The sequence below is a fragment of the Periplaneta americana genome, chromosome 6 (genome assembly GCF_040183065.1).
Source record: "Periplaneta americana isolate PAMFEO1 chromosome 6, P.americana_PAMFEO1_priV1, whole genome shotgun sequence".
Taxonomy (NCBI): domain Eukaryota; kingdom Metazoa; phylum Arthropoda; class Insecta; order Blattodea; family Blattidae; genus Periplaneta; species Periplaneta americana.
This window is the reverse complement of record NC_091122.1, coordinates 107,083,908-107,106,065: the sequence shown is the minus strand read 5'-3', so window position 1 is coordinate 107,106,065 and position 22,158 is coordinate 107,083,908. Positions and strand designations below refer to the sequence as shown.

The window sequence follows — 22,158 nt, the reverse complement described above, 5'->3', positions numbered from 1 at the left end:
TTATTGCTCATGTTTACAATATCGTGCTCTTTCAACTACATTCCTTAATAAATAATATATATATTTTTTTTTTTTGTGTTAGAAGAAAATACTGATATTTTACCATTTTTTAAAATGAATTTATTTTTATCAGACAATCTATCACAAGTAGAGAATTGATTTTGCATCATATTGTAGATATGACATGCATAAATACACACAAAATTTCATCACAGAATGTTGGATAGTTTTTGAGTCATGTGGGAAACGGTTCAACACTGCACAGTGAACTGTGAATTTTGAAAAAAAATAAATAAATAAATAAATAAAAATAAATAATTTTTTTTTAAATCGTAAAAATATTTTTTTCATATAGCAGAAGAACAGTACTTTACACATACTAATTTTCATTATTGTACAAGCTACAGTAATGAAGGAAAAAAATGTTGAATATTTCCAAAATTTTACTACTGTAAGCTGTACCTAACTCCTTAAGACTTTTGATGAGGGGGGGAAAAGAATCCTAGATAGAGAATACCATACATAAAATTATTATTATCCCCATTCGATATGGCTCAACACTTGGTCACACTGAGCTGCTTGTCTTGCATCTTGATCATAATAATAATTATATCCATGAACAGGCTTAAGATAAGATGTGTAATTCCTAAGTAATTGATTGTTGTAAGCTTTCCAGTGATGATAATATATCAATATTATTTTCTTTGCTTACTTTATACTGTACTTTATAAAGTATACTCGTATTAAAACAATTATTATATTTTGAGAGGGGGATAGAAGTTATCCCTGACAGGGATGTTAATACGAATTTATAAGGGGATAACTTTTCAACAGGGGAGAAATCCCTCTCATCCCCCCCGTTAATTCGCACCCTGGTTATTACTATCTGAGTGTAAAATATTAATCTAAAAGTATATTTCTGATAAAACCAAACTCCTTTGGGCCATTATTCAGTTGAATATGTCCTTCACTTCAGTGCTTCTATTATGATATCCACTGATATAAATCTAAAAATAACAGAGCAGTAATAATGTATAATCTGATATATTATTTGCAACTTGAGTACATCACACCAAACTGTGTGCAGGAAGAGAGAAATATTATCAAGGAGATAAGCAATTTAACACCTCAAAATTTGCAATATATTATGCAATTTGACCTTGTATTTCTCTGTACACGAAATATTCGGGTAAGAGGAGAAGGTAAAGAAGAGAAGCAGGGTACAGCCTCTTGATATGTGATGCACTCAAGCTAGATAAGGTGAGAATGACTGCCATGTGAGACTCCATTTCCTGCCTGATTGAAAATCCTGGGTAAAATAAACATCACCAAGCTCAATAGGACAACACATTATAAATATAGACAATATTGATCCATAGCCAAAGGTGGGCCAGATCAGGCTATCTTGGAAAAAGTTTGGCACGTGCTAGCAGATTCCTTTCTTTTTTTATTATTTATTTTCCTCTAATGTAAGTTATAAACACAAATCCCAACCTAAATCTGAACCCTAACAAAAATCACTGCCTTCCAGTGAGGATATGCATTCTTAATAATGAACTTACTCTGTGGTTTAACACAAATTGTCGTGTCTGATTAAAAAAGACTGACAAGCAAACATTCTGATGTGGACAGAAAAAAAAAAGTTACATTTTTTTCTTCCACCAAGTTAATAATGTCAAAAGAAGTGCTTATACAAATTTTGCCCACTTGATCGCAATTACGAGGTGATCCAGAAAGTCATTTACCATGGGACCTTTACAAAAAAAAAGCACAATTGCATGCAAAGATTTATTGAAACAGATATAGCAATTATTGCGCTATTTGTCAACACATCCCCCACTGGAATTGAGACATTTGTCATACCATGGGATCAATTTTTGTATCCTTGTGTTGTAGAAGTCAACCGGCTGGGATCGGCACCAGCGTTTGACAGCTGTCTGCACCTTTCTATCGATCCCACGATATGACGAATGTCTCAATTCCAATGGAGAATATGTTGAAAAATAGCTCAACAATTGCTGTGTCTGGTCCAATAATTTTTTCCAACGAAATTGTGTTCTCTTTCTGTTAACAGCCCTCGGCGAACTTATTTTTTACGGCCCTCGTAATTGCGGTCGAGTGACCAAAATTTGTATAAGCACTTCTTTTGACATTATTAACATGGTGGAAGAAAAATATTTAACTTTTTTATCTGCCCCCATCAGAATGTTTGCTTGTGAGACCTAGCAAGGTTTTTTTTATTTGGAATCCTCTCAATTTGCCATGATTTGTAATTTTTTTGATAGAATGGCTGCATAAATGTAATGTATTTCCTCATGGTATAATACAAAATGAAATAACATTGAAAAGTGGAAGTTATGTGTGACATTGGATATAAGACATTCCTTTGGAAAATGCATGTAAGAGGAGACAGAAGAAAAAAAATGAGAATTCACATAATCTCATTTAAACATAATCGATTATTCTAAGTACCCTAGAATTTTCTTCTTTCTGTGTTAACAGTTAATTTTCATCTCATTTTAGTAATATCTCATCTAATCTCAGATAGTGAACTCAACATAGCCTATATTTCTTAACACAAGTCAGTAGAGCTATCAAAACCATTATCTATAAATATCTGAATGTCCTATTGTTAATCTAGGCTACACAAAGAAAATGCCAGTTCCCAGATAATTCTGTACTGGATGTATATTTTGGGACCAATTATATTCCCCCAATGCAATTTGATGCCTGATCTCATCACCCTCTCTAGCTATGATCATGATCCTGCATAACAGTTATTTCATTGTAATATACATTTAATATTTTCACCAGTGAATGTTTTACAATACTTGGCAGTAATTATTTAATATTTTAACTGGATAAGATTCTTTAGGAAGAAACCAACCCAGTCGAAAAAATTGAAACCTTTTTGAATTTCCTTTTATTTGTAGAATAACTGGACTCATTTCATAAGAATGTTTTATATAAAACCAACTTTGAAAATATCTTTATTGAGAATGAAATTGAACTACATTCCCCTTAGTTCCATTACTGTGAGGGTTGATTTCTTTTTATTGAATGTTTTCCATTTTAATATTCTCAGGAAATGATGCATGAATTCAGATAGTTGTAATAATTTCTTCTCCTGTCTTGTTAGTATTAGGTGGTGTTTCATGTTTCACATATGAATTAAAATACAGCAGAACTTCGATTATCATCTGACGTACTGTCCTCTTCAACTAGCAACATTTCCATTGACGTTTTCTGTTACTGATTACCATTAAATTCGATAATCATCAAAATTTTACAAACAAATGCACGATCTCGAGCATCACCAGTTGCAATGTTGTAAATTACATAGCTGGACCAGAACCTTGAAAACTTACAGCTCAGGTAGTTGAAATGTATTTATAAGAAGCCAGTGAAGTTCGCCATTATGCAGTTTTGTAGAGGTATGGTTTTATTTTACGAAAAACAGCTCCAAGAAAAAAAAGCTAAATGTGAAAATAACCCATGCATATCGAAATGCATATACAACATTACAAACAACCGTGCATGAAAACAGACAGCAAATACAAAAATGAATTAGATATGTTTTATTATTTCATCAATGTGATTGCGATAAATGTTATTTCTTGTATTACATCATTATTTTCTTATGTTGGCGACATATAAAAAAATTCTTTTACAAGTAACTGGCCTGAAATTTCATAACAAAATGTGACTAATATGCGTTTAAATCATTTGTCATCATCGTTTCAATAATCTTCATAGTTTTTTAAAACGAATTAACATCATTAATCGAAGTTCAACTGTACAGGATGACGAGATAAACCAACATAGACCTGTTTTTCTGAAGCATTAATGAAACGAAAATTTAATTTCGAGAATCAACTTAGAAGTTTCATATGATGAACCAATGGCTAATTCCAAATTATTATTTGCTAAAACAAATGTAATAAAGACATGATGTAGAAGTGATATTATTAATTTCTAAATATTGGCAGGACAGGAAATCTGCATCAGCTGTCCTAGTCTATACAAAACAGTGTTCTAGATCCAAGGACAGAATACATTTAAAGCACTGGTAAGAGCTTCAGTGCTCTGCCACTCAATGAAATGATAACTTCCCACAATATGTGGCATCAGAGAGGGTCATTCATCTCCCTTCCATTCTATGACCGCACTTCCTACCAACAAAGGACAAAAGATGATCTTTCTGCAGTTTGCCCTCTTTTGCGGTGTGGACGTCATGAACTTTGACACCTTCTTCCCACCACCACACTTGTCGATTCTTGAAACAGTTTCTGTAACATTAAATATTGGATTTCATTCTTGGTACACCATACTATAAAAACTGCACATCTGATATGTATGACTACTATTAACACTGAATATTTATCAGAAATATTGAATTTGTGTTTTATGAATAGAGTTATACTTTTTACTAAATCTGCTGTTTAGGCACATTGTTAGCTAGAGATTCGAGATCAAATAGCTACGAGTGTAAGTGGATTTTTTAAAATGGAAATAGACGCTACTGAGGCAGGTTTTGTTGAGATATGGCATTTCCATCATAATTCCACTATTGCTTTATTTATTCATAATCTCTTCATCACTACTAATGGGAAATTACAGCAATACATCTTCCTCAGGAGATCGATCTCATGGTATTCTTATGGCAAAAACATTCTATAAGCAAGTAACCATGATGATTCATGAAATGTTTATGCGTGAAAACATAGACAGAAAACCCCGTTATGTCTTTGGAGTAGATCAGATAGCATCGGTAAGCTGTCACTTGGGCCTTGCAAAAAATGCGCACTTAAATTTACCACTTGAACTCGGCTGTTTCAAAGGGGTATTGGACGAGTCTAAATAGGAAAGTGAGAAATTCTCTGTTTGTACAGCGCTTAAAAGTTTCATTCGAGTGAGAGATAGTATACATAAACAAGCAGACATTACAGATATGTTAAAGAGGTTCAAGTCATCGAGTGCTACTTAATCTTATAGTTGCGACATTGGCTACACTGTTCTTCACGTAACATGGCCGCTATTTAAAATTGTCATAAGGTTATGAAAACATTTAGTATTTTTTACACTATTATGTAATGTTATAATAATTATGAACTGATGAACGTATATTACCATATTCAGTACTAAAAATAAACATTGTACATATTTCAAAACTTTATTTTTAAATATCTATATGAAAATTACTAAATTTCAACAAGGAAAAAAATATATGTGCCATACAGTATATCTTTACATAACCTATAAATGCATTTTCCAATTATCCAGCAAAATCAGTTATCCGGCACTGGCTTTGTCCCACAGTTTCTGGATATGAGGAATTCTACTGTACTTTACTTGAACTCTTTACTGATTATAAGTTATGCATTTAAAAACTAATGCTTGTAACAACTCTCACTACATTAAGGCTAGTGTATTTTTACTTACAGAGTGCTGGAACATGCTTCTTTTGGACGATCCTTATCATATTTGGATTCTCTTTGGTGTGGACTAAAGTAATATTTACAACGAGTTTTCCGGCTCAGATGCCTCATCCAGGGTTCTGCAAGATAGTAAACATCTACTTAAACAAACACCAATTACCAAATAAACAGTATGCAACAATCATTCACGATTTGAATTTCTGAAACTTGTGAAAGCAAAAGTGACTTAAGAACTGAATATAAGATGTTCCAACAAGCAGAATACGTCAGCATGGTCCAACCCAGACAGGTTGTCATCGATTTCATATGTCTTAGACTATATGATCTGTCACAGTCTGAATCTAACATCCAGGTTGTAACATTCTCACAGTAGTGTCACTAAAAGTGACATATTCAGAATATCTTGAAATAAATGAATAAAATGTGTTAAAGCTCTGCACTGTCTGATCTTTAAAGATATCTTCTATTTTGTTCATTGCTTATTCTGAATGAAACAAAAACAAATTAATTCGAGGGGTTGGAGATAACTTACGTATTAATATATTATGATATTATCGAAACTATAAAAGGAGCAAATGACTTGATAAAACACTATCTAATGATAAATGTAGGTAGAACAAACGTTGTAGAGCAAAAAGAAAATAAATAATTAACATTACAGATTGCTGCACATGTTTGACATAAAATTATCACATGAGTGTCAGTGGGCATTATACCCATCCCTGATTCCACCTGCAAAACCATTTAAAAGCTCCTACATATCTCAACTGCTATTTGGGTTGCCTAAACAAAGATGAATGGTTTAAGTCAGACACCCTATACTAACATTGGTGATGGAAAGAAATTAAAGAGTGTTTCCAAACAGTGCAAAGTCATTTATAAACGATTTTTTATTTTATAGGTTAACATTATTAATTCTCATACATCTATACAGGAATACACTTGAAACTTTCCAAATGGTGTAATGTTCCTTGTTAATCCCATTATAATCTCACAGTCTTTCCAAAGTGTGCTAAGTCAGTACTAAATTGTGCTAAGTCATTGTGATGTGATATTAAAATGATTATTTTTAAGACACTGCCTACTTTCAATTTTACATGTAATGCAAAATGTTGAAATATACTGTATATATATAATTATTAAAAATGTTCACAACAATTTTTTCCAAGGCGTGTTAAGTCAAGTGACTTAGTATATTTGGAAACATACTAAAACGTTTAACAGCATTATTGCCTAGCACAATATCAATTTCCAAAAATTAAATTCTATCAATAAATCTCACTTTCCATAACATTTTAACTGCCAAAGTCTCCTTTCAGTACCTTCAAGATATTTCCATTTATAAATCATGTTTCCTGAAAAAGTAGCTTTTTTGACTTAGCACATTCTGAAAAAGTGACTTAGTATATTTGGAAATATACTAAAATGTTTAACAATATCAATTTCCAAAAATTAAATTCTATCAATAAATCTCACTTTCCATAATGTTTTAACTGCCAAAGTCTCCTTTCAGTACCTTCAAGATATTTCCATTTATAAAAAATCATGTTTCCTGAAAAAGTAGCTTTTTTGACTTAGCACATTCTGAAATGTCACTCTTCAATTGGAATAGAATTTATGGGAGGGGGGCACTATGGCTCAGCACTGCGGTCTGTTACGATCTACTGTGCTAACCCTCAAGCTAGGTGCATTCCCAAACCAACACCAGCTGACTATACTAAGGTTTGCTGCCTACCCAGGTTTTGAGTAGTAACCCCCTCACATCCCTAGGCCATGCCCCTTCTGTGTCGCCAGCTGACGATTGGGGAATGCTATGGAATGATGACGAAATGGAGAAATGGTGACAGAATGATGTAGATGCCTAACACAAGAAAAAACGGGAGAACCCCGAGAAAAATCCCAACCTTGTTTGCCACAAGTATCTTCCAATGAATAATCCTAGACCTGACCAGGACTCGAATTAAGACCATTCACGTGACAGGCCGGAGGTCTGACCACTCAGCCACCACAGGGGTAACACTGGTGATAATGGAATAATGATCTTTTCTCATTATTAGATACTATTTGAAGCTGATGTGTAACAGTATGGGTGCTATGGCAATATAGGAAAAAATGTTGAAATGGTAGAGGGAGACCAAAGTGCATGGAGAAAACATACCCTATGGCTGCACTGTGCATACAAAATCTCGCAACCATTTGGGTGTTTTTCTCCAGTGTTAGGGTGAGAGCTGAGAATGAGTGGCAAGTTGAATTTTAACATGGGTGAAATGGTAGATAAATTTAGCATGGGGTTTGCTTACTCAGGACAGGGTTTTTTATGTCCTTTAAATCTACAATACAGGTTTCCCAGCTATATTTCTCTTCCAAATTGAAGCACAATACGAATTTTTTATTATCCTTGAAAATTCATCAACTTTGATCAGACACACAAACTGTGAATCTAATGGCAGGCATGGTAATCTCTTGACAATGTTATCTCTTGACTGTTATTCTATTACTGTGTCATCATCCTATTAACATGTATTATGTAGTTTAAAAAAGTTGTTAAATAAAAGAGATCACTGTCACATACCTTGTGTTGCTTTGAAAAACATGAGGCCACCAGGCAAGAAGCACCTGTCACTATCTTCTCCCAGATTGTACACTAGACGGTAATGTCCACCTGCACCTTTAATCATTCGCTGTTCCAGCCTGAGAAGGAAGTGTGTCTTTATTAAAACAGAATAACACAATTAATACCTCAATTTATTAAGAAAAAGGTTATATATGTGTTCTCCATCAAACTGAAGCTAACAGCGTAATAATTGTTAATTACTGTATAACTGATATTCATTATAGTACAGTGAAACTCCTTTTATATGTTACGAATTTACGAGTTTTTCACACTTATTCGTTTTTTCTGAGGTTCCAACAAACTTCCTATACTGTCCATGTTAATTTATTACACTTACACGATCATATTTTAAACCTTTGAAGATACTTAATGTCGTTTATATGTTCTAAATCAATTTTTTCCGAAATAAGGTTTGCTGTGAAAATGTAAGACTACAAAAACACTATATGTTCTTTGTTAAGATGCAGCCCCCTTCGAGAAAAGTGGAAATTCGAAGCCACCCATGCTTGCCTTCAACAATCTTGCGTCCTGTTTTAGAAATAGTGAAAGTTTTCGTAACATATCATGATGTAACACAGTCATGTCAATTGATGCTCATAGGCACAAGCGTGTGCTTTAGAGCTCAGAAAAGCCTTAGTACTTTACAACGGAAAGGAAAGAGACAGACGAAAGAGATAATATATGCTGCTTGGTCGAGCTATATACAGGGATGGCCAGCACTGATTCAATGGATAAAGTGAAGAGAACTTATTAAAACTGTATCCATGTTAATTTTTATATTTGTCTGAGAAGTATAAGTGCATTATAAGAATGTAAGTTTTAATTTTAATGTTCATTTTTCACAAGTTTGCATTTTTATTCAAAATGAATATTTTCTCAACTATTTTAAAGAAAAGTGAAATTTTCAGATATGTTTATTTAGTAGCCTTACAGGTACTAAAACAATGTTTTCGTAAATATATATCGTAAATACGTAATATTGAAGATAGTGTATTGAAAATTTTAAAAATATTTGCATGAGAAATGTTTGTAAGGAAATGAATTAACAAAGCAACTATTGTTGCATCATAAACAAAAGATATGTGCCCATGTGTTGTAAAAAACGTCAGCTCTATAGCTTCAGCAGATTTCGAGAAAATAATTTAATATTCTGATGATAGAAAGTTTTGATTAGTTTATAAATTATTTTTATAAGGCTAAAGATACCATCAATATCAATTCCAACTTATCATGTCATACTCAATCTCTTTCTTTGGAATATCACTTTCTTTATGAATGATGTGTTTCATTCACTTAGTATAGCATAATTGTACAACTATGGAATTTATGTGAATATTCCTTCTTAACTCTTTATTATGTTATTCACGTTTAAAACACAACTGCAATATTAAGAAATTGGTGTTAGTACTGTTGTTTTACAGACAATAAATAAAATATCAAACACAAAGAAGTCATATAAAAATAACAACATAAAATTTCACGTTCCCTTTGAAGTTTGTGCACCACTGTTTTCTTAATCTAACAGGCTGCTTATTCTTATACATAATTCTTCCTCCTTGCATACCTAGTGCTTGATGCCTGTGCATGACGTCAAGGTCAGAAAAATGCGCTTGCTTTGACATCAATGATGTAACACAACAAATTATGGAACAGTTATCACAATTTCGATGGCCCAGTTCAAAAGGGAAACAACTCAAAATTTAAAGTTTTGAGAAATCTGAATTTTAAAGCTTCTTATTGCTGTGAAAAATCCAATTACCACACTCTAATTTGAAACTTACAGTATATATAAAACATAATTAACAGAATTTGAAGTAATTTCAACAATCTTTTGATTTTTCACAACAACATAAAGCTTTAAAATGCAGGTTTCTCAAAACTTCAAATTTGTTTTCCTTTTGACCTGGGCCGTCGATTTGAGGGCATGATTTATTCCTTAGGAGCAAGCAATCCAAAATAACTTTTTGTAAAATAATCATATGTTATTAAACGAAGATCACATAGTACGAATAAGGTAAGTCAATTTCGTAAATTCCTGGACTGGAGCTTGAAATCAACCAGTTTTGGCTCTAAGCAACTAAGATATCCTACAAATGATCTTACTTCTTTAAGAATATGTATTATAAATTTGAATGCTGTTATATAGACTCAAAAATACTTTGACTATTAAGTCCTAAATTATAGTGAAAAATTTTACTAATAACTTTTATTGTAAATACCTACAATATAGCCACCTTTAATAGGGGTTTCAGAAGAACAGCCTCCTGATCAATTATGGTTAAGAACAATGTCAAAAATGTAATTTGAAAAAAGGATATAATTAATAGAAATAAATGAAAAGAGTTATAGCGAATATAACAAATGATAGCCAGTGAAGATTTCAAAACTGATGATGGAGTAGCACCAATAGTTGTATCACAGACTTTAAGCATTTTTAGAACCTCAACAGTTTCTCCAGGAATATATCCCCATGCTCCAAACATAAGACCAATAACATTTCAGGTGGTAATGTTGCTCCAAATGTTGACTGCAAGGCTCATAAATTCCTTGCTTCTCATAGCAGACTTTGCTGGGCTACTGTTTGTTCAGTTCGAAGTATATTGTGGGGTCGAGAATTAAGCTCAAATGTTTCTGGCAATCTAGTACAACGATATTTGCTTGATGTGAGGAACCATCAGTTGAAAGACAGACTTAACTCGTTCTTTCCATATGATGTTCTTAATGTCATTTTCAGTTATATGTTTTCCTCACTCATGTGTTTATTTCTTCAGACCTCCCATAAATACATATAGACGAAGTTTTACTATATTTTTCGTACAATTTGTTTAGATATTTTGTATTGTTTTGTTTTGAAGTAATAAAATTTATATTCCTTTATAACATAATTATTACAAACTGGGTAATTAGCCATTAAATGTTTTTGCTCAAAATTATCTTGGCAATAAGATTTCTCTCTTTTTGTTGTAACTTTGAGCAGGGCCTGATTTACAATTTCAGAGGCCCGAAGGTTAATTTTCTTTATGAGGCCCCTTCTTTTCATATATGATAAACAGGCTTATCTTATTTCGTTTAAATTCTGTCATCTATTTCCTGTCACCATGTATTTATTTGACAGAGGTTTTTATTAATTCTCTATTTTGAGGAGAATGATTAAAGATAAAGTGATCCCATAAGGTGTCAGTGATTATGTGTAGCCAAAAGACAGGGTCAGAGCTGACTGCAGTGGTTGTAGTACCAGTACTGTCTCTTGTTTCCTCTAGTGCAGTTCGTTTTTTCCTAAATTCTGGCTTAGGCTTTTACAATTTAGTAGCTGTGACGAATTGTTGCCTCTGTATGCCAAAATCTTTATTAGTCTGTGTTAAAACATTCTTAATTTTCTGAAACTGAAGATCTCTGTGGGTAAAGGAGTTATTGCTACTTACTGAACGAACATACTTACTCAATGATCAGCATTGTTTTGCCTGTTGAATTTCAATAGCTTTTCATTTTCTTTTAATGGCTCCTTACTCAAATTTGTTTGGGAATTCCATTTTTAATTATGGACATTCCTACAAAAACACTTTAACACTACTACTACACATCGATAATGGTTCTACACCAACAAAAATTACGAGATGCAAGGAACAGAAGCACTAGGCACTTGGTTTAACACTCAATACAATGAGGAATTGACAATGTTGTTGACTTTGGCTGCTGAATTCATTATTAATTACCATTTAAATAGGCCTACTGTTACAATTTGAATAAACTGTATATGGTAGCCAACTTTTACAAGTTGAACACATGAAACTCTGCAATCAACTTATGACTCTAAACTTAAAACAATAAAGTGATTTTTTTTATGTGTTTTCTAACATAATAATTGATTACGTAATTACTTATTTCCTCAATTCTGATTTTCAGTTGGCAGAGTTGGTGTCTATTTCATTTTGCATAATTCACTTGTAAAAAAGCAAAAGGTCCTGAGCAGAGGCACCATAGGCTCCTGCCTAAATCAGGCCCTCACTTTGAGATACAGAGATACGGACACTTCTCCGTGGAATCATAAACCGAGGAAATTAAATCACCACTACAGAACACAAGAATCTGAGGAAGAAAAATTACCGAACATTTATTGATAAATTAGATTATAACAACATCAGGGCTACACATTATCCTGTTTAAATAACACACTGCTTATTGTGAGGTACTGGGGGGTCGACGCTTTGTGCCAGTCATATTTAAAGGAAAAAACGTGACAACAGACAGTTTACTTTAATTTTCAGCACATTTTTAATTTTACTGACTTCTAGTCCATTTCTCTGTGGGGTCCACATGTTTGTCATAAGATGGAATATCCTCTCTACTGATGCTGATGTAGCAGGAAGATAGCAAATAAATTCTATTACTTACTTACTTACAAATGGCTTTTAGAGAACCTGGAAGTTCATTGCCACCCTCATATAAGCCCACCATCAGTCTCTATCTTGAGCAAGATTGAGTCACCTACCATCATATCCCACTTCTCTCAAATCCATTTTAATATTATCCTCCCATCTACGTCTCGGCCTCCCAACTAACACTCTTATGTTGGGGTTTCGTAACAAGCTGTTTTTTTTTTTTTACAGTGATGGGTTGTTAGCCCTTCGCCCAACCCCCAAGCAATACCTTCTCAATATCTACAGATTTAGACTGAGTAGCCCTAAGTTCTCTACCCAAAGATTTACACTCCGAAGTTTACAAAAAATAACTTTGATTTGCCTAGTACTGTAGTATATCATTAACAATTACCACTGCATCAAAAACTTAATCTTTTTGAGTACTCACATGTTTCACAATGTCTTGATGTCCTCCATAACTGATTGAAAATTTACAATTACATACTGGGCACATTACCTCATCTTCATAGTCAGGTTCTTCTTTTGTTTGTTTTTTTTTTTGTTTTTTTTTTTTTTTTTGTTTTTTAATTTAAACTCGTCCTGTAACTGTGTGTTGAAATGACACTGACGTTTCGACATTTTATTTCAACAAGTCTAACACTAGTAACAAATGAAACCAAAGAACACAACAAACCTAGCGGTCCATTGTAGAGAGAGTCCGAGTGCCGATAACAATCGCTTTATAATTTATTACAGATAGTCAGGGTCGGCAACATGCTAACAATTAAATCTTAAATACTATATGGTATGCAAATATTTTGCTATACTAGATCGTTTTCAACTAGATAAATAAAATAAAATGTATTAGTCAAAACAGAAAATACGGACATTTTCACATTTCTTTGTAAGTACAGTATGGACATGGACAAGTAAATCAAAATACGACATGTCCATACAAAATACGGACATATGGCACACCTACCTATATGTATATTTTAAGGAAATAACTGTCGTTTAATTCAGTTGGAAAGCACGTACCTTTCAAACACTTGGTCCACATACTCTAGGTCGAACAGTTCCTTGACACGAATAGGTGTGAGGTCTGTCCTACTGACCTTGTTGAGAGCATCTGCAAACCTGGCACACAGCTTGTTCCTGCAAGCCAATTAGCACTGTAGTACACAGTTCTGACCACCACAACAGCACAGTACAGTATTGGAAAGGAGAAAAGACCTACCTGACTGTAATATGCTCCCCAGATATGTCCATTCCCCCAAGATAGACAGCATCAATGATGTGCAGAGTTGTCACCTTACGCTGTGATTTACCCTCCCCTTTCAGTTCCTTTACAATTTCTCCATACAGCAGAGTGTCTGGACTGAGTTCCAAGCTCTCCTCTATCTTGTACCACCGACTGCCTTCCAGTTTGTACACTTTGTTCCGTCCCAGACCTATACAAAATACAACTTACAGTTAATAAGTCTGTAATTTAACACCATCGTACCAAAAGACAATAAAAATTCTTTCAGAAGGAACATTAAACTCGCCCCACTAAGTTCCCTTGTTTTAGTGCAGGCGGTAGGAAAAAAGTATAAAATAAGACAGTGGGACCAATAAGCCAACAGAATGCAGAGTATCTGGGACTGGAACTATTATCCAGAAACAAACAGAAACATGTTAGATAATCACGACTAGAGCCCGGTGTTTAGGGATAAAAAAAAAAAAAAAAAAAAAAAAAAAAAAAAAAAAAAACGTAAAAAAGGGCCAATAATCTTTGAAAAAGGCATTATATATTTTAAAAAGGCATAATATATTTTAGCAATAAATTTAAATTATATCAACATAACTCACATATTTACTTCGTAGGTGACACATATTGACTTCTAAAATACTTTCTTTCGTGATTAACTAACCATCTTTTCACAAATCTTACATAACAAAACTGTTCCATTGGTTGAAAACACATGGACACCAAATTCACTAGTAAGCATGAAGTTTACTTTGCAATGGTTTACTGAATTCAGGCATTCTAGCTAACCAATCTTATACCTTCTGTCACCCGACAATAACTGACTGTTCCTCACTCAAATTTCTTTCTCCTACAATAATAAACACGTGTAGCACAAAATTGTAACAGTAAGATTTGAAAATAAGAAAGCAAACAATTGAAAATGCTACGTGAAAACTTCTATGAGAACGAGCTTAATATTTTAAATGATAAAGCTGATTGTTGGTATCGTAAAGACATGACATGATATTTGTAACTGTGGATTGTAGATCATTATTCATATTACACCAATAGTAATAAAGCACGATCACTGAAATAAATTACATTTACTATTGCTAATAAAGTTAGTCATTGTTTCAAATATTTAAATTTCATACACATTACATTACAATTAATTAGAAAATTGCAAATAAACAAGAAATATTGCTTTAAAATGACAAAAAAGGCATTTATTAGTAAGAAACACCTTAAAAGGCAAAATAAAAATTGGTCTTATCACTTTGATTTACTCCAAATCACATTTATATCTATGCAAATAATGATTTACTTCCACCCAGTAAAAATGGCATTTCACCAAACATCCGGGTTCTAATCATAACAAATGAAAAGTTTAAGACAAGATTAGAATCTTCTACTGACGAACTGAAAACCGCAGCTATCAAATAATTTCGTACATTAAAAATTTTGAGTTACTGCATGTTGGTAAGAAACTCAGTTATACGTATTATGTAATTTAGAAACCAAATAAAAATCTTGGAAGCAAGACATATAACAATATTAGCATTCTTCTGTATAACCACAAAGCATGATTGCCTCTTGAAATATCACTTCAGGTTCAACTGGGCCACATCACCAGAATGCAGCATACATCAATAACCATGATCAATACTAAATCACGACCACCTCTTATACTGCAGGAAGCTTGATACCATCAAACAAGCAAGAGGAGACTAGCTGGATTATATTGGGATGCAAGAGAAATTATGAAAATCACATATCTCAATCACCATCAAACAACAGCAAAAACAATTTTTTTTAAATGGTACATAGCTCTCTCTGGTTCTTACTTCAATTCCATCAAAATTTATATCCTAACCACAACTGTTTAGCAATTGTCATATGTATAATAGGAATACTGACATCTTACCTAAGTAAAATGCACAATCTTTTCTGCTGTCTCGTGAGCTGCCCAGAACCACGCAGTGCCAGTCATACACAGATTTGAACACATCTTCTAGAACTTCTGGACCTAGCTCTGATTCCCTCGTAGATAATGATCCTGAAATGAGTGTCATTTGTTTACTCTATTCAATACATCGGAAATTTCCTATTGCAACACATGAGAATAAATATATGTATTTTTTGGGATTAAAGAGTTACCTTATAACTTTCAAAACAGTCATACATGGCCAGAGAACAGGTTTTAGTTTTTTTCTTTTCCCTCACAATATGTTAGAATTGTATTCAATACTATTATTTTCTGTTATATTTTTGATAACGATCACAATCATTTATTTATTTTTTTTACAACAAACTAATTTAGGCTATTTGCTTTTTTACATGATTAATTGAAGGGCAGGTTAATCATTTTCGAGCAAAAACTTGAAGAATTTTTCTTAGGGAGATAAAAAACTTTTTGAAGGGAAATAAATTCGAGTACAGTGAAGCCTCTCCTTACAGACACCCCCAAGAAACGGACACTCCTCATATACGGACAGATTTTTATGTCTCAACTGAAATAATATAGAAATAATGATAAATTTAACTCTTGTTTACGGACCCTGCCAGACATTGACACGGACAGCTGTTTCACAGTCCTAAAACTTGCTTTACCTCCTGACTGCAGACAGAACTTGGATTTCAAGACCTAATGTGTTACAAAAATGGAAAATTTAGTTTTGAGAACTGTACATAAATTCCTTAACATGAAAGAAGACAATAAGGGTCTCGTAGGCTACCACTAGCCCAGCCGGCTATCCCTTGTTAGCTGGAAGCGGGTGGATAAACAAAGCCATAAAATTTAACCTGTCTGATGAGTCCAGGTTTCCGTGATCATGAAATTGCATTCGACACATGATAGGGTTAGTAGGATTATTCTCTTCACTTCAATCAGTTGTTCTGTTTCGAGAGACATGACACCTGAACATAAAGGTTAAGTTGAAAACTGTAAATTACAGTACCGCACAACTGTACACCTAGAATAAAATTGCATGGCACAGTACTGTATTTTCCTTTTTCGGTCTTATCTGCTGTAGTTCAAAGTTGCAAAGAATTTACTGTAGTACAGTATACTGTATTTAGAATTAAACTACAGCAATACATTTCATTTAAAGCGTGAAGGGATACATAATGCATATTATAAATTTACTGTGATGGGGAAGCCTCTCTCCCAATAAAGGACACCTCCCAGATGTGGACAGATTGTTATGTCCCTTCAATGTACCTAATTTCAATTGTATGTGACTGGTAAACGGTTGAAACTACCTACAGTAATGTTTATATGAAAGGAAAACTCAACAAGTTTCGATATGCACATCATCATATCTCTACATGAGCTCCAGCTGTCATTGTGACGATATCGAGGTGATGAACGATTTCTTGCCAAGCACGTTGGAGCACGTCTTTTGGAATGCTCTCAATAGCCTCTATGATGCGCTCCCGAAGGTCTCTGACTGGGGTTGCGTACACTTTATCTTTCACGTAGCTCCAGAGAAAGAAATTGAGCAGTGTTAAATCCGGAGATCTTGGGGGCCAATCTTGCACATGAAACGTGGCTTCGTCCGAGAAGAAAATCTTGGACATAAAATCAGGATCAGTGCCGAGACAGTCTAGCATCGTATTGGCGAATTCCACTTGTTCGGGTTTGTCATCCGGCTCCAGACGTTGCATTAACTGCACTTCGTATGTGTACAGTTTGAGACGTTTGGGGACAATTCGTTGCAATGTTGATTTTGGTATTTGAAGTTCCCACGAAGCTCTTCTTAATGACTTCCGTGGGTTTCGCTCATATGCGGCTTGAACATTTGCTATCATTTTGTCGGATATTCTACGACCACCACCATGCTTCTTGAACACCAATCCTGTAGCTAAAAATGTATCGTGCCACTTCTTAATGTTTTCAGCAGTTGGAGCACCATGGTTAAACACTCGCCGATACTCCCTTTGAACTCTAACAATTGATTTAAACTCCGCATATCACAACACAGTTTGCATTTTCATCTGCGGTGTCGCCATTTTGACAATTGATACAATCTACGAAAAGAAACCGTGTCTGCGCACCATCTACTGACAGGATTCGAAACTTGTTGAGTTTTCCTTTCATATAAACGTTACCATAAGGTTCTATCTTCAACCGTTCACTAGTCACATACAATTGAAATTAAGTACATTCGAGCGGTCCACCCTGTACTTCAGCCAAACCTTTTATGCTGAAGGTTCTGGTTGAAATTCAGGTAAATCTATGTGAAATTTGTGTTGGACAGTGATAGTGCTAGGAGAGATTTCCTTGGAGTACTACCATTCCTCCATCATCACTGCCTCATAGGAAAGAGCCCAGTCTTACCAGCAAACACTGTAACATATTATTCTGCAGCATACAGCAAGAGCTTTATGCATGACCAGTCACCTTAACTAAAAACAGGGAGAAAGGTGGGGAGAAGAAAGAGAGACAGAGAAATAATGAATCATTAAGAATGCTGCCTGTAGAATTACTATTTCTTGCTTAAATCAAAAGCCAGGATTCTGGTTCATAGGTGTTTCTACCTCAGAAATGGAATTCTTTACATAACTGGGCTCTTGCAAAATTCATGGCTAAAGAAATAGCCTCATTGAGTCCAAAACACTAGAAAGTAACAATCTTCAAAATATCCTAAGATACTGCAGAGAATACAATCCAAAGTTTTCTATATTTTATAATGAAAGTTGAATTAATATTTTAGAACTGAGATTTGACTCATAATACAGTACAACCTTTTTCAAAGGCATGTTGAGTCCGTAAGTATAATTAATACAATTCTGAATATATATGGGTTTATTACCGTCAAAGTTATTTATCAAGCACAATCATTCAAGTCATTAAATTATGACATAAGGTAATACTAGTGAAAGACGAACATTTTCGCCATAAGTATGGCATCTTCAGGTCTCATGGCGATGGAAACACAAGATGAACACTTATATCTCTGGCATGTATATTGGAGTATATGTCTGGTCAAACGAAGTTAAAAAGGTAACCAATACAAACATATTATGGTTATGAACACATGCATGACAACAAAATCTAAACTAACCCAGTACACAGCAGTAAAAATGATGAACAATGTGCTGGTGGTTAAAATGTTCAATAAGATATAATAATTTGGCAGTCTTCAAATGCATGTGGTCATGGATTACAATGTAGTCGAACATGCTGTGGTGTACAACTCCCTTGTGTTGCTGTGTAATAAGCGGTGTATGTCTTTGAATTCATATAGAATACATACATTTCTTCATATTTGGTTACTTTATAAACAGTATGTTAGTGCAAGAACTCTCTTTTTCATATTTAATAATTCTGGCATGTGTCAATAAATATGCTGAGGCGTCTCTCTGAATTACTCTTTTTAAGACTGACTGGAAACATATTCCAAATTTATATAAAAAAAAGCATTAAAATATCCTCAGAATTTAAAGCATACCGTAACAATTCCCGAAATAATCATCCTACATTAAATTATTAAGATAAAAATGATTCAATCTATCATTTGTAACAATACGTTTATGATCCTAATAAATTGAGAAATAATTTACATTCAACAGATTTATTTTGAAATGATCTGCAGTTACTATCTTGAATTTCGATTTATTAAGGTATAATAAAATTTCATCAAGTTTCAAAAAAAGTAATTCCATCTTTCCAACAGATACTTAAAACAATTAATGCTAAACTTAGAAAATTTATTGATACAACTTAATTTCATATTCTATACTACTGGCGAAAAAAAAAAATCTTATTGTTCATACTAATTCAAGATGAACAGTTTCGAAAGTTCATTTCTCGACTGTGGCAATGTGTAGTCCATTATTTTCCATATGTTACCGTTTCTGGCATAGCAATGGTCAATCTGTAATAAGTGATCAGGGGTTACACATAAGCCACTGCCAGAAAAGATCAGAAATGTCGAAAGACAACACGGTGGCATTCAGAGGGAAAGATATTTCTCTGTCTGCTATGGAGATGTAACAATGTGCACAGTTTGAAAGAAGATTTTGACAGTTCATTTACAGTTATCTTGTGAGCTTTAAAATGAGTAAACATAAATAAGAAAACGCTTTTTCTTTTATAAATATAAATATAAAATGCAGAATATTTTTCCATTGAAAAACACATTTACATATTACATGCATAAATTTCAAAAGAATATCGCTTTACTTTTTACTAAAATTGTTATTTTACGATGCTGGATTAACCGTGCCTTTATCTAGTACTAATGAAATTCGTATTTGACGTGATGAGTTCGAGGATTCGTCACGGGATTATCTGACATTCACCTTACAGTTGGCAAAACTTCGGAAAAAAATCCAACCAAGTAATCAGCTCAAGTTGGATTTGAATCCTTGTCCAAACACAGTCCTGGAGCACTAGTTCTGCTCGGTATTCCTAGACCAGTGGTATTCAATCCTTTTTCTCGCTGTAACCCTTGAGTGGAAACTCAAGCTTATATCCCCAAAATTGTTAAGCTTATTTCAAATTATACATAACTATATCTAAACTAAATTAAACTCAACAATTTATCAATTATTAAATCACCCAGTTTTAAACTATAAAAGAGATAATCATGCTATAAAATACCGGTAAATAATTAAAGGAACATTACAGATAGAGAATATAAAATTTATTAACTTAAGTGGTTCTGACCTGTTAATGAGGTGCCTGAGGTTGTTTTCCACATGCCAGCTCCTCGATTCTTGGCCAGATTTTCGTGAATGCGAATGTCAGAGGTGAATTTGGATTTAAATTATTTTTTTATTTCGTTTTGATTGATGTCAATGCAGAGAAACAACACTAAATTCACAAGTTGACAAGTTTTCAAATTTTATTTTCAGTGACTATCAACAGACATTTTTAGCAGACTTTCTTTCAATTTCAAAGTTCAGAATTGATGGCTGTAGTGGAAAACGAATTTGTAATCCAGTCTTGTGTAACTCTTCTTTCTCAGTTTCTGGAAATTATTTGAAAAAAACTGTATCCTAAGATTTTCTAGGTGGCATTTGATTTCCAAAACCCCATCACCAATTCTAACTTCATTTTGTCCACTATATTCAGAGTTGAAAAAAACAGCAATATTCCCTTTATTAACACAGTCAATCCAAAATAAAACTTTCATGAAATATATACTTATTTTAAATTTTATGTATTCCCTTAGAATTCTTTGCCTACTCCCGGTTGAATACCATTGCCCTAGATTATGCCAAGGGTCCTATCACTTCATGTACCATATGTTACATGAAACATGCATTCTATTACAGTATTTTATAACGTATTTGGTACCATCAATACTACTGTCAGCATGTAAACAACATATTCTTCCTCACAGTTTACGAATCTTGTGTTATCTTACACTTCTCACCTGATGTTCCTGATTTGCTTTTTTTAAGAATCTCATCGCATTTGGCATCAGGAGCAACTCGCGGTGGTGCAGTGCGCAACTTGTCTGGAATCTCCCAGTAACTGAGACATTGACGTTTCATTTCTGCTTGCTGTGGCTCTGTCAGATTTGTGTCTCGACAAAATGCAGCAATCTTCACTAAGTTCACAACTTGTCGTTCCCCCAGACTGCAAGCATGATGACAATGTACTGTGACACGCTGATGCAACAAACAATAACATTTCAGTAAAATTATATTGAATTTCTAAGTAATTGTGCAAATAAACACCCATCTGATAAAATAATTAAGACTGCAACGTTTATGACTAACATTTAAAAGTAGAACAACAGCAAAAATGTTATTACGAAAGAGGTTAAAAATCACTGAAGTAAAAGATTTTGTGTTCCACATTCTTTGGATTTGTAGGCCTATACTTAAGTATACAAATTCAAACAATGTGGAACACAAAATGCTACAGTCTTACCAATATTAATTAGTGGTCTGAGAACCAAATTCAATAGACTTAAAAAATACACTGCTCAAAACATTTAGGGGAATACTATGAATAAAGATAAACATTTTTAATGAATTAGGATCATGATACGAAAATTGAGAAATACATTATTTAAGACACTATTTAACATCATGTAAGGTAAAGGTATCCCCGTAACATGCCATGAAGACACTTGGGGGGCATGGAGGTAGAGCCCCATGCTTTCCATGACCTCGGCACTAGAATGAGGTGGTGTGGTCGGCACCACGCTCTGACCGCCTTTTACCCCCGGGAAAGACCCGGTACTCAATTTTATAGAAGGCTGAGTGAACCTTGGGGTCGTTCTGAAAGTTTGGCAACGAGAAAAAATCCTGTCACCACCTGGGATCGAACCCCGGACCTTTCAGTCCGTAGCCAGCTGCTCTACCAACTGAGCTACCCGGCCGCCATTTAACATCATGTAAATAGACTAATTATTAACTACAATATTATTGTAGTAATAGTTATTAATACAAAACTACTATTACCCATATATTGTGGGTCCCTATCATCACGGCATGGCGCGTCCTCAGGTTGAGGATAGAGGAGACGGCTCGAGATATGGAGGGTAGCTGCGAATA

General features: G+C 33.9%; 1 protein-coding gene across 1 annotated transcript in view; it reads right to left on the bottom strand.

The window, feature by feature from the left end:
* Positions 1-3,563: 3,563 nt before the first annotated feature.
* The window catches only part of Cmtr1 (Cap methyltransferase 1), a 63,989-nt gene continuing 45,394 nt past the window's right edge, over positions 3,564-22,158 (bottom strand). The window contains exons 12-18 of the mRNA XM_069828743.1: positions 21,027-21,232; positions 15,566-15,697; positions 13,648-13,861; positions 13,449-13,565; positions 8,011-8,129; positions 5,443-5,557; positions 3,564-4,289 (exon numbers count right to left, since the gene is read on the bottom strand). Of these exons, the coding sequence (XP_069684844.1) occupies positions 4,142-4,289; positions 5,443-5,557; positions 8,011-8,129; positions 13,449-13,565; positions 13,648-13,861; positions 15,566-15,697; positions 21,027-21,232 (1,051 nt within the window). The 3' untranslated portion in view covers positions 3,564-4,141. The remainder of the gene's footprint in view (positions 4,290-5,442; positions 5,558-8,010; positions 8,130-13,448; positions 13,566-13,647; positions 13,862-15,565; positions 15,698-21,026; positions 21,233-22,158) is intronic.